The sequence below is a fragment of the Balaenoptera ricei genome, chromosome 2, assembly GCF_028023285.1.
Source record: "Balaenoptera ricei isolate mBalRic1 chromosome 2, mBalRic1.hap2, whole genome shotgun sequence".
Lineage (NCBI taxonomy): Eukaryota > Metazoa > Chordata > Mammalia > Artiodactyla > Balaenopteridae > Balaenoptera > Balaenoptera ricei.
The window spans coordinates 183265009-183278087 of NC_082640.1; the positions used below are offsets into that span (position 1 = coordinate 183265009).

Genomic DNA, 13079 nt, shown 5'->3' on the forward strand with positions numbered 1-13079 from the left:
GTATTCGTTGAAACATTTGCCATGTATCAGCCTTGTCCTGAGCAGAGAGAAATTTGGAGATAATTTCAGAGATAAATTCCGAGGGAAAAGGAGTATTCCCAGCGGTGAACGTATGATGAAGGGGCCCGTCCTGTGGGGGCCGTTACGGAGGACTCAGGAGAAGGGGTGCTGAGGTGGCAGGAGCCCAGAGGACGTTACCCCTCAGGGACAGAGCAGCAGTTCCCTCCCCATCACGCTCGGCTCTGCGGCCTCCGCCTCCATCCTCACCGGCACATGTGCCTCCAGCTTGCCCAAGGCCATCAGCCTGTCACTACGGCTCTTGGTTGTTCCCCAACTGAATCCCAAGCAGATGGAGAGATCAGACAGCTCCCTCTCGGAAGGGTCGCAAAAGCTTGGGTCTTACTTGTAAATGTGGTGTGGCAGCGGGAATGCCCTGATGGGGTTCCCAGGGCCATGGCTCACCCGGGACCAGAGGACCCAGGAGTGGGCCTCACCTGTCAGCACGCTCCTTGTCCAAGAAAAGCAACGGCGGGGGCCTTGCTCCCCCGTGACCCCTCCTGCCTTCTCTCAGTCTCCAGGCTCTTCCCGCTGCCCCCGTGGCGGCTGACCCTGGGCGAGCGCTTTCCGTGCCGGGTCTTCAGTAAACCCACACGGCCCTGCGAGGACACGGGGGAGACAGAGGCCCCCAGGGTGCAGGTAGCTGGTCTGGCACATCTCGGCGGGGCCGGCCCAGGGCCCTGTGTGCCCAGCAAGGGAGGGCGCAGGGGGACGGGAGCAGCCAGGTGGGTCCACGTGCCGTGACTAGAGGTGAGCCGGCGTCTGCGGCTGCGCAGTGCAGAGCAGCTCCAGGGAGCCGGGGGCGCTTCACGGAGGAGGTCCCGCGCGTCCTCTGGGCCGAGGCAGCAGCGGAGAGCGATCCCTGCAGAGGAGGAGCGGAGGTGGGTGCGGTGGGCGGAGTTACACCACCTGGAGAGGCTGGGACACCCCCCGCCAGAGCCCAGGACCTGGAGGAGGTGGACCAGAACGCAGGCTAGAGGGGAGAGCCCCGTGTGCACGTGCGTTAGATTCCGTTCCAGAGGGGCCTCGCATAAAAATAGAAGGTTCTTTAAAAAAGAAAGTGTTCACACTCTCCCCAAGTCCAACACCAGTGCGTTCCCAATAACAGCTTGGCCTAGATGGTTTAGACCGAATGGAGAGGAAGTTTCTGAGAACAGGAAAAGGCCGGCGTGCCAGGAGCCAGTGAGACGCCAGAAGCTGGTGGCAGAGCCGGGCCCACCGAGAGCCCTCACCCTGCACGACCGGCAAGGGGCAGTCACGCTGCTCTTTGAAGCCCACCTCGGCGCAGGATGCTGGGTGGGGCCTACAAGGAGATGCGCTCGAGGGCTGCTTTTTTTTTTTTTTTAAGAAGATCTCTACTTCCACTTTGTACAGACAGCTAATTCTCTCTCTTAATCAGTTTGCGATGCTATAAAAAAAAAATCATGATGCATGGCTTATAAACAGAGAATTTTATTTCTCACAGTTCTAGAGAAGTCCAGGACTAAGGCACTGACAAATGCAGTGTCTGGTGCGAGCCCACTGCCTGGTCCATAAATGGCCATCTCTCTGCTGTGTCATCACGTGGTGAAAGGAGCAGGGAGCTCTCTGGGGTCTCTTTTATTTATTTATTTTTGGGGGGGCTAGGCTCTTGTTAAAGCCCTTTTTTTTTATTTTTTAAATTGGGGTATAGTTGTTTTACAACGTTGTGTTAGTTTCTACTGTACAGCGAAGTGCAGTTCCCAGTGCCATACAGCAGGTTTTATTAGTTATCTGGTTTATACATATTAGTGTATACACGTCAATCCCAGTCCCCCAACTCATCCCACCCCCCCTTCTCCCCTTGGTGTCCATACGTTTGTTCTCTGCATCTGTGTCTCTATTTCTGCCTTGCAAACAGGGTCGTCTGTACCATTTTTCTGGATTCCACATATATGCGTTAATATACGATATTTGTTTTTCTGACTTACCTCACTCCGTATGACAGTCTCTAGGTCTGTCCATGTCTCTACAAATGACCCCATTTCGTTCCTTTTTATTAGAGCTTCTTTTTCTTATCTGTCAAACAAGCATAGTAACAGAGCTTAGCTGACCAAAGGTCCTTGCGGAGTTGCTGCCTCCTCAGGTGCTGAGGCCTGTCCCGGCAGTGGACCAGGCGGGGGAATCGTGTCGCTGGGAGCTGCTCGATGCCGAGCGTGTCCACAGACACTCAGCCCAGGGAATCTTCACAGGCCTGGAGGGGCCTGGTCTGCTGGGTATCCTTAAAAGATTAAACGCAGGCTCTGGGTAGGAGCAGAATGTCACGGGCGCAGTGGCAGTAGCAGGCCAGGCAGGAGCTGGTGGTGCTTGCACGCAGCGTTGGGAGTGAAGACGGGCCAGACAGCCCAGAAACAAAGTGCAGAGCCAGAACTGAGCGGGAGCACTGCCGTGAGGAAGAAGTCGGGGATGAGTCCCGGGTTTCTGGGAAGTGCCATGGGTGGGTGGACCTGTCCTTCCCGGGATGAGAAGATGAGGAAGGAGCCCCCCGGGGCCGGTCCCTAGACGGGGACAGCCAGCCGGTGGCCCTCACCCCCTTGACGGACGGCTCACCTCGTGAGCTCTGAGAGCTTTGTGTTCTGGTGGCTTCACCGAGTCGAGAACCCCCAGGGCCGGATCTTTGGAGAGTAGGAAGGGGTACGTGTGTGGATTTGGGAATTAGCCAGAGGTAGGCCACCACTGAGGCCAGAAAAGAGCAGCGAGTTTTCAGAGTGTCTGAGAAGGGGGCTCAGCCCTGCGGGGAGGTGCGCGCCGTGACTAGAGGGCGTCTGTTGGGTTCTTTCCTTCCTGCGCACGTGCCGCTCTTCGTGGTATCCAGGTCGGGGAGGACATGGCTGCTGAGCTCTGAGGGAGGAGGAGCTTTGGGGTGACAGGGAAAGGCGTCCTCCTCCGTCCCGCAGGTGCCCTGCAGACGGGATGTCCCCAGCCTGACCTGTGGCGGGGGTAGCTCTCCTTCCTCTCGTGGCCAGGCCTTGAGCGTCCTGGGAGAACAGCGGCCACCCAGCCGAGCCCAGGTCCCCGGGGACCTGGACCGGGTGCGACCAACCTCCTCGGCCTTCAGGTGCTGTAGACAGAGATGGGGTGTCCCCCAACCCCCCGCCCAGACCAGTTTTGTGTCCAGGGCCCTGGGACCAGCACAGAAGGCCTGGACATTCACCCGGGCATCGCCACGGGCCAGATGGGTGCCTGGACAAGTCACCTCCTGCACACGAAACCGGGGTCAGGCCCCGGCAAGGAGTCTCTGAGCACCAAGCTGTGTCCGCACAGAGGCGGCGTCTGCTCTGTGTGGAAACCTTCAGGGCTGATTGTCTCTTCTCCCTCCTTGTGTTAGGAGAAAAGCAGCCTCCCAGACAGACAAGCCGGCTGATAAAAAGGAAGACGAAAGCCAAACGGTAAGCACACCCCACGGCCAGCCCACCCTGGCTTTCCCAGAGGTGTGAACAGACCAGGCCTGCGGGACACCGTATTTGGACGTACACGTGGTAGATACTTCGCCGGGTGATCTGTAGGAGGGCAGGGGGACACACAGGAGGGGGTGGTGCAGGGGGACAGGGCCTGTGGGCGCTCACGTCCGTCCCCGCTGCACCGGGTGGCAGGCCTGTGCTCACTGAGCATCTAGCAGACACTGCTCTGCTTTGGAGCTCGCAGCCTCGCAGGGAAGGCAGGTAAGAGAGAAGCAGGACCCGCCCGGGAGCGCCTTGAGGGAAAGGCCTGGAGGCTGGGGAGCTCAGAGGGGCCAGCAGACAGACCTCCTCAAGGGACTCGAGGGTTGGAGAATACAATCGCAGTAGGCAATGTCTGCTTGAAGACCAGGGCAGTTACTATTTTCAAATTATTTCTGTTCTTGAAAGGCTTCGCTTGAGTCCGTCAGTTCCAGCAGGAGCCGCAGGTGAGCTGGGCAGAGGAACCCGGCGCTCTGGCTCTTGTCCCGAGGGGGTCCTGGAGCCTAGTCTATCCACACAGATTCCAAGCGCCCGCCGTCACTTAGGGTGGCTAACACCCTTTCCCTCTGTGTTAAGCTTTCCCTGTAAAAATAGACTCCTACTGAAACGGCTAAGTTTAGACCTTAACTACAGATGGCATACAGGTTGCATCTCGGCGGCAGGAGACAGAAGAAATATTACAACCACCGGGCGCCAGGGTACCGTGCCACCCTCGTCAGCAGGGCGAGGCTTACCGGGTGTGACCCCAGGGCTCCAGCCCTGCCAGCGGTCCTCCCTTCCCCTGATCCCCCCGCCTGGCACATGCAGTCCCCTCGGCCCCAGCAGCTAACTCCTGCTCGGCCTGCACTTCGCTGCGTAAACAGTACTCCCTGAGAAACAGGCTCCCGACCTCCAGGCTAGTAAGGCTCTCTACTCCTTGGACCCCGGGCCCCTCTCCCCACCAAGCTTCCCCTCTGCCCTCAGCACGCACATTTTTGCTTGTTCAGACTCGCTCTTTCCTGCTGGATCATGAGCCCTGTGAGGACGAGGCGTGCATCTTCCACTGTCCCCACGCCGTGCACAGAGTATGGAGTTCATCCAGCTAACTCCCCACTAATTTCTCAACTGCAGAGGCCTGTCTGGCCAGGAGCCCAGGAATAATTACAGGTCTCCAAAGGCGGCGGCCGGTTCCCGCCATCACAGCTCCAGCCCCCATACCCAACCTCCCTACTCCCTGGTCTCCAGGAAGAGTGGGTTTCAAATCCCAGGGACCCAGGAGAAATCTTTGACCCCAAGGGTAGAGTTTTCTTCCTCTGACTCCCCTTTTTCTTTTCTTTCCTTTTTTAAGAAACCTGGTCACTGGGAGTTCTGTTTGCCTTGGTCTCCCACAGTCAGGAGCAGCCTCTTCCAGGGCAGGGTTAGGGCAGTTCCACACACCAGAGCAGGTGCCGCGTGGACGGAGACACTGGAGACTGGCTTTTCTTCTTTCTTTTTTCTCTTTTTTTTTTGTTTTTTGGCCACGCTGTGCGGTTGGTGGGATCTGAGTTCCCCGCCCAGGGATTGAACCCGGGCCCTCAGCAGTGAGAGCACCGAGTCCTAACCACTGGACCGCCAGGAATTCTCTGACTTTTCTTTTTTATACTTTTCAGTGTTTTCCAGATCCTCTTCATTGAACGTGCACTAGGTTTATAATTAATGAGAAACAAATAAGCGTTAGTTAAAGAAGGAAGGCGCCCCAAATGTGGAGTCAGATGGCTCAGGCGGGTGCTCTGCCACTTGCTGGCCGCAGGCCAATCATGTCACTGCTCTAAGGACGTGTTCCATGGCATGAAAACACAGCCCCCAGGTGCTGGGCCGGCAGCCTCGGGGCTCTACAGCTGGGGCAGGGGTGTGGGCGCAGAGCCCCATGCGCTGGGAGGGAGGATTCTTATTAACTGTTTTTGAAATAATAATAGGATAACATTAAAAACAACTTTCTGATTTTTTTCAGTTACTCTAACTTCACCCATAATGGCTTTTATTCTTGCCTGTTTCCTCTGGGCCCTGGTCCCCACGCATATGTGTTGATTTATATAATTTCATTTATTCCACGCTTTAAACGAGAGCCCTCAGGAGACTTGTCCTGAGACCCACGCCTAGCACATTCTTTTGCCCCTGGATTAGCAACTGCCGGGTTCATTCAGTCACCGCGCAGATACAGGGTGGGGGGTTCCTGATGGGTCTGACAGGTGCCAGGTCTGCTCTCGGTGCGGGACCAGGCGTGAGCAGTCGTGGTCCTGGCGCTCACAGGCTCGCGCTAGGAGGAGTGGGCGTGGTGGGTCCTGATTGGAGCGCTGAGCCTGGAGTCCTGGCCCTGGAGGTGGCCGTGAGCATCCGAGAGCCCTCACCCCATGCCTCGGGTGGACCAGATGGGAAGCAGGGTTGACGTGGGCAGTGGCAGAAGGCGATTCTTGGCTTTGGTCAGCATTATGCTAGGTCCGTCTCGTCAGGTTGGCTGGCTGTCTCTGGTCAAAAGCGCCAGGTAGCAACTGTATGTGTTTTGCTTGAGAAAAATGGAGGAATTATGATTACTTAATAAATGCCATTTTCCTACGAGTGTAGAATCTTTCCAAAATATGTGTGATAATAAACATCAGCTTGTATTACTGCTGCCTTACTCACCTCCATTACAAGTGTCGCCACAGACTTACTCCACGGGCAGAGCAGACACACGCGGGCCGCCTTCGTGGGGCCCCGCTGGGGGCCAGGCGCCGGGGGTCCTGGGTGGGTAGGACACGGCCTCTGTGCTCAAGGGAGGACACAAGAAGCCAACTGTTGACAAAGAAAGTGCTGAGGGCAGAGACAGAGCACCAGGGCCCAGAGCCCTGCGAGAGCTCCCAGGACAGGCGGCATCTGCCCCGAGCTCTGAGAGGAGCGGGCGTGCAGGACAGAGACGCGCAGCGGCCGTGTCTGGGGGATGGTGGGGCGCACGGGCGGGAGGCTCGGGGCTCCGCCTGGACCACTGGTCAGCGACATTGATGAACTCGTAGGCTGGTTGGGCTAAAAATAACCTTTAGAGCATTCTGAATTTTTTTTTTTTTTTAAATTTTTGGCTGCATTGGACCTTCTTTGCTGCACGCGGGCTTTCTCTAGTCACAGTGAGCAGGGGCTACTCTTCGTTGCAGTGCGCGAGCTCTCGTTGCGGTGGCTTCTCTTGTTGCAGAGTGCGGGCTCTAGGCATGCGGGCGTCAGTAGTTGTGGCACGTGGGCTCAGTAGTTGTGGCTCGCGGGCTCTAGAGCGCAGGCTCAGTAGTTGTGGCGCACGGGCTTAGTTGCTCCGCGGCATGTGGGATCTTCCCGGACCAGGGCTCGAACCCGTGTCCCCTGCATTGGCAGGCGGATTCTTAACCACTGCGCCACCAGGGAAGTCCCTACATTCTAAATTCTTAACGCTTCCTCCTCTCCTGTGAAAGAGCAGTGAAGTGCCGGGGTCCCTAGGACTCAGGCTGTGTCCGCGCCCAGCCTTGACCAGCAGGGCTGACCGCAAGCAGGCTCCTCCCAGGGCTGCGGAGGTCCCGGTGGACAAGGGGTGGCAGCGCCTCGTGAGGGACAGTGAGTCTGTGGGCAGCGCCGGGCCCGGGCCACGTCCACTGTGTCTCCCAGCAGCCTTCTCCTTCCCTGACTTCCGTGGGGTGGACCGCCTCCCCACCACGACCTGGGGTTTTCACTGGTGAATCGTATTTGTTGTTTCACTGATTATAAAAATAATGTATGTTCGTTGGCTAATTTGGAAAACTGAGGTCTTCTAGATGACCTGGCCCAGAGGTCCCCCACCCAGCCGGCCTTCCTAAGCAGGCCGACGGCAGAGCCTTTCCCTTCCATTTCAGGAAGAGCCGAGCACCTCTCCATCTCCGGGGACCCGAGCAGCCAGCCAGCCCCCCAACTCCTCAGGTAAGGCGCACCGCCCTGCCGGCGCCAGCACGGGGTCTTAGCACAGGAGGGGCTCTTACAGGAAGGCGATCTGATCCCACTGCCTCACTTGACGGTGAGCAGAGAGGCTGCGCTGGTGGGGGCTCCCCGCCATCTTCGCGGCCTCCGCGCTGAGCCTCAGCAGGGCAGGGGCACCCTGGAGGAAAGACCGCCCAGTCTAAGCCTCGCGTTTCCCAGCCGGCCTGCCGGTACCTACCGAGTGGCGTGGGAGATTGTGCCCTGGGGCTCAGGTTCCCGGCCTTGGGCCCGCGCTCCGAAGAGGAGCACGGAAACGTCACGTTCCTGCTCCCTGCAAAACGCCAGCTGTGGCCCACGTTACAGTGATTACCAGTGCGTCTTGCTCACTGAGGAGTCAGCCAGACAAGGCGGTCCTGAGCCCTGCTCAGAAATCCCCCAGTCTGAGCTCTGCGATGGGGGGATGCGATTAGAAGAGTGCCTTGAGGCTCCACGGTGGGGAGAAGCCACTGCAGTCAGTCGCTCGTCCAACATTTCGGTGTCTGCTCTGAGCCAGGCCTGCGCTCCTGAGCACGTGGTGCGGTGCAGGGTAGGGAGAGGCGGAGGGGAAATAGGCGCCCCCGCCGCCAGCCGGTGGAGGGAAGCTCCAGGTGTTGGCTGCTCGCTGGGGCACGGCTCTGCCCCGCACGGGCCTAGCGTCCTGACTCTGTTGGCGCGTCTGCCTCCCTTGCGAGGCCGTGGTCCGCGTCCTCTCCCTCTCAGGCAGTGCCCCCACAGTTCTTGGTGAGTGACTGCATGAACACCTCACAGCCAGGTGGGTGGGTTACGTGTTTCCCAGTCGAGGAGGTTGAGGCTCAGTGTGTTGAAGTGGTTTCCTCCAGGCCGCATGCCTGGGCCCTGGACGTGGCCCCAGCTCTCGTACCTGCCCTGCAGGCCCAGTGTGGGTCCGTCGGCCTGCACGGTCTCCAGGCTCAGCTCAGAGTGGTTGGCCCCCTGCTGCCCCAGGGGTTTTTCCTCCTGCCTCTCTGCTCATCCTGCAAAGTCAGTGAATTCTGTCCAGCTCAACAAATCTCTTGAAGTAAAGTGAAATGTAGTTTAACACCACTTAAAAAAGAAAAAGGAAAGACAAATCAACTTTGAAGCCCAGGTTGGGAAAGAACCAGCTGCAGTGTCGGGGGGAAACCAAGGAGTCAGGGGACAGGGGGTGCACGTGGGTCATGGGCCTGGCCCCTGAAAGCGAACGTGGACCCCGGGCTGCCCTGAGAGTGTCCTGGTGGGGGGCCTCCTGTGCCCTGCTCGGCCCACTGCTGGAGTCACAGGTCGCCTCTAGAAGTTGTAGTTAAGAGGTTCCCTGACCAGTTGGCGCACATTCCAAGGAGAGACCCGGTCATGGTGAGAGGACTCGAAACCAGGCCACAGGTCAAGGTTAACCGAGTCGAGGGAACAGAGGCTCATGTCCTGAGGGGGGGGAGACGCCGGGTGACAGCAGGGCCGTCTACACCCTGCCAGGGCCGCCTGGGCCAAAGGGGACTGGAGTAAGGAGCCGGGTCTCAGCTGTGACGGGGGAGCACGGGTGGGGCCTCCTGCCCGGGACGCTGCGGGATGGGGGCCGCTGAGCGCCTGCCCAGCTCTGAGGCGCTTCATCCGTGACGTGAACCGACAGAGGCCGGCCGGAAGCCCTGGGAGCGGAGCAGCTCGGCGGAGAAGCCCGTGTCCTCCTTGCTGTCCAGGTGAGCTGCCCCGGGAAGGCCGGCCCTGCACCCGGGTCGGTGGGCCCAGGCGGGCAATGGCACCAACTCACCTCTCTGTTGCATTCCGTTCCACCGCACAGAACCCCGTCTGTGGCCAAGAGCCCCGAAGCTAAGAGCCCCCTTCAGTCGCAGCCTCACTCTAGGTACCGAACAGCCCCGCCTCCGGGGTCTCCTTTGTCCCCTGCCCATGACTAACACCCCGGATCCCACCCGTGTCCTGTCATCTAACAGTCGGCTCTGGGAAAGGGTGGCCTGTGCTTCGTCAGGGACAGGGCAGGCCAGCTGCTTCCTGTCTTCTCCTAGACAGAGGGCCGGAGGCCAGGGGAGGGGAGTGACTGTCCAGAGAGGCAGCGAGGTGGAGCCGGGATCGAATCCCAGCTCTGGCCTCACTAACTGTGACACCGGGCGAGCCTCCACTCCTCCCCCACGCCGCAGGGGGGTCTGTTCATCCCTCCCGCACAGGGCAGCCACGTGTGGACAGCAGGTGGACACGGGAGACCTTCGGCAGCCCTGGCCGCATCCCGCATCCCGCAGCTCAGAACCCCGGGGGCTGGCCCAGCGCCCCGCCTCCTCTCCTTCCTCTGCCTTTTCCCCAGAGATACGCTGACCGTTTTTCCCAAACCAAAAGCTGATGTGATAACAGGATGGGTTGTTTGAAACTGAGGTCGCCCAAAAAATCAGAGAGACTGTCACACAGTAACTATGGGCCAAGTGTGGCCTGAATTTGCAGGCTTCTAGAATCCGTACTAAGAAGTGTTTTCAGTGCCCATCACAAATCGAAGGGGAACAGCCCAAATCCCAGAGCAGGTGGAGTTTGAGCCTGGTCTTGCCAAATCAAACAAGGTGACCAGAGAGAGCTCCAGCCGGCCCAGCAGGAATGGCGATGACAGATGCGGGTGAACAGGGATGAGGGGTCTCGGCGGCAGCCAGGATTTGTGGAGGGCCTTTGTCAGCCAGGCTCTGAGCTGGGCCCTGCAGGTCCCTGCCTGCGAGGAGCTCATTTTCCTGTTGGAAAGGCCCGTAAATAAGACAACTGAGTTCCGAGAGGTGCTCTGGGGAAGACATAGAGGGCCGCGTGGTGGAAGGTGCCGGGGACAGGGGTGCTTTAGCGAGTGGGCCTCTCAGAGGTGGCATTTGAGTTGACCCGGGTGAGAGGGAGCCTGCCCCGTGGAGATTGTGGGGACGGCCCTCCAGACTGAAGGAGTGGTAAGTGCTAAGGCCCTGAGCCTGCCACCAGCCTGGCAAGTTCAAAGAACAGAAAGTAGGCCATTGTGACTGGCAAGTGGTAGGACGTGGGGAGGGCAGAGGGAGGCACATTTAGAGGAGCAGGAAGGAGCCGCACGGTGAGAAGCGTGGATTTTGTTCTGTGTGTGGGCCCCAGTCTCCAAGCTCCGAGCAAAGGGCGCCGCGATGGAGTCGCTCTCTGGGCAGCTCGCTCCGGCTGTGAAGCGGGAGGCGGACCGGAGCCGGGCGGGAGCCAGAGCAGCCGGGGAGGCGAGGCGGCCGGGGCTGACCTGCAGCTCCCAGCAGAGCTAGCTGCTTCCTGGTCGTGGAGTAAGGACGGGCGGCCAAGTTGTGAGGGGCCAGGCGTCCCTCACAGGGCAAGAGCATTGTCCAGGGCATTCGCACACGTAAGAGGGCCCCCGGCTGCGAGCCAGAGCGCTTCTCTAGACTCACAGACGGGGCGGGTGCCGCAGGGCTCACGGAGCTGTCGGGGTCACCATCGGGGGGACTGTCCAGGTCTGCAGATGGGGGACCGAGGCCCAGAGAGGTGAAGCGGTTTGTCCGGGTGACCGGAAAACTGCTCTTGGAACAGGGACTTGAACGTGCAGGATGGGTGTGACGGATCCAGGGATCTCGGGCTGGACCTCTTTCCACATCCAAAGTTACTTACAGACTCAGTCAGAACCACAGTTATTGAGTTCATCCAGGAGGGGTGCAGGAGCACTTTCTTTTTCTTTTCTTTTTTAACCCAGGTTTGTGCACTGGACCACTAAAATTTTATTTACATAGCATTCAGTGGGGTTTTTTTAATCCAGCTTTATTGAGATATAATTGACATCTAGTGTTGTGTAAGTTCAAGGTGTACAACACTGTGATTTGATATATGTATGCATTGTAAAATGATTACCACAGTCAGGTAAGTTAATGCGTCCATAACCTCACACAGTCACCTTTTTTTGTACGTGTGTGGTGAGAACTTTCAGATCTACTTTCTTCGCTCCTTTCAAGCATACGATACAGTATCGTTAACTATAGTTACCGTGCTGTACGTTACACCCCAAGAGGGTACCCCTCTTATTAGTGGAAGTGTGTGCCCTTGGACCACCTCCACCAGTTGCGCCCCTCCCTGCAGCCCCTGGCCGCCACGAGTCTACTCTCTGTTTCTGAATTTGGCTTTTCTAGATTTTACATATAAGTGAGATCATGCAGCATTGGTTTTTCTCTGTCTGGCTTATTTCACTTAGCATAATGTCCATGTTGTCACAAATGGCAGGGTTTCCTTCTTTCTTGTGGCAGAATACTCCATTATATAACTCTGTGATGTACATATGTGCACGTGTGTGTATATACACTCACACACGCACATAGATACAGACATGACATCTTCTGTCTCCATTCATCTGTCAGCGGACACTTGGGTTGTTCCCGTGTCATGGCAGTTGTGAATAACACTGCAGTGAACGTGGGGGTGCAGCTGTCTCCTGGGACAGTGATTTCATTCCCTTCGGCTGTGTACCCAGGGGTGGGATTGCTGGCTCATGTGGGCGTTACGTTCTTAATTCTTTGAGACCCCTCCACACTGTTCTCCATCGTGGCTGCACCAGCACTTTAGTTTTCATGCTAGTTCTCCTTCATTGTGGAGAACACCAGCCCTCGACTTCCCCAGATGGACCTAATCTGTACAGTGGCCCCTGGTAGCCATGCCAGTCCGCCAGGTCGATGTCTGTCCACCAGCTGTCACGTCCACGATCCCTGCAGCTGGCTCTGGCCACATCATTTCCCTGAAGCTGACTTTCTCTCCACGTGGGGACAGAAAGTGGATCCAGAAAGTGTACCCTCAGCACCATGGTCCTGCTTTGAAAGGCCAGGTGGTTATAGACGAGTGTTTGCTAAGATTTCCTTCCTTCCTCCCTTCCTCCCCTCCTCCCCTCCTCCCTCCTTCTGTCCTTCCCTCCCCTCCTTTCTTCCACTGGTGGGATATTAGTTCCCCGACCAGGGATTGAACCTGGGCCCCGGCTCTGAAAGCAGCAAGTCCTAACCACTGGACCGCCAGGGGATTCCCTGCCAAGATTTTCCAGGGAGGATTCATGTGCAAGAGACATTAAATTTCAAACCAGCTAACCTTAGTGCAGAAGAGTCAGAGAAGGACAGTCCCCAAAACTGAAACCTTTGCCTGAGAAGAGCAAAACCACATCCAAGGACATTTCCTGAAGTAATTACACACCAGGGCCTGTTACCAACACCAGGGACACATGTTTGTGTCAGAAGTGGGTGCATTTAGGATGAGTGTTTAAGAGTTTTGCAATTTTGTCTCGTATTTAATGCCATCATTACTGGTTTTCCCCAAGCCTCCGTCAAGCCAGGAACGTAGACCCTCACGCTGAGGACCAGGTTATCGGGGTCCCTTTCCAGGGGAGGCAGCATGTGACGCTGTCCGCTTACGTGGCCGCTTCTGTGTGAGAGCTGTCAAGTCAGCAGACCCCGAGTCCTGACTCTTGGGTTGGGAAATATGGTCACGGTATCCACAAGCCCCTCTCGAGGTGGAGACAGGGCACTAGAGTCCTTTTCAGGTAGCTAAGGAGCGGCCAGAGGTAAAAGCAGAAAGCGTTTGAAGGACTATGGGAGAGGGCAGGGCTGGGCCCGCAGCGGGGAGGCGCCAGGGCGCCGCTCAGTCTCCCAGCACGGG

At 57.7% G+C, this 13079-nt stretch overlaps 1 protein-coding gene across 5 annotated transcripts in view; it reads left to right on the forward strand.

The window, feature by feature from the left end:
• EVL (Enah/Vasp-like) overlaps window positions 1-13079 on the forward strand; it is a 159756-nt gene that overhangs the window by 143418 nt on the left and 3259 nt on the right. For 4 of the 5 annotated variants that reach the window (XM_059914986.1, XM_059914985.1, XM_059914988.1 and 1 more), the window contains exons 8-11: window positions 3404-3464; window positions 7361-7424; window positions 9082-9148; window positions 9250-9312. In XM_059914986.1, the coding sequence (XP_059770969.1) occupies window positions 3404-3464; window positions 7361-7424; window positions 9082-9148; window positions 9250-9312 (255 nt within the window). The remainder of the gene's footprint in view (window positions 1-3403; window positions 3465-7360; window positions 7425-9081; window positions 9149-9249; window positions 9313-13079) is intronic. The other variant, XM_059914987.1, reaches the window with a different exon arrangement.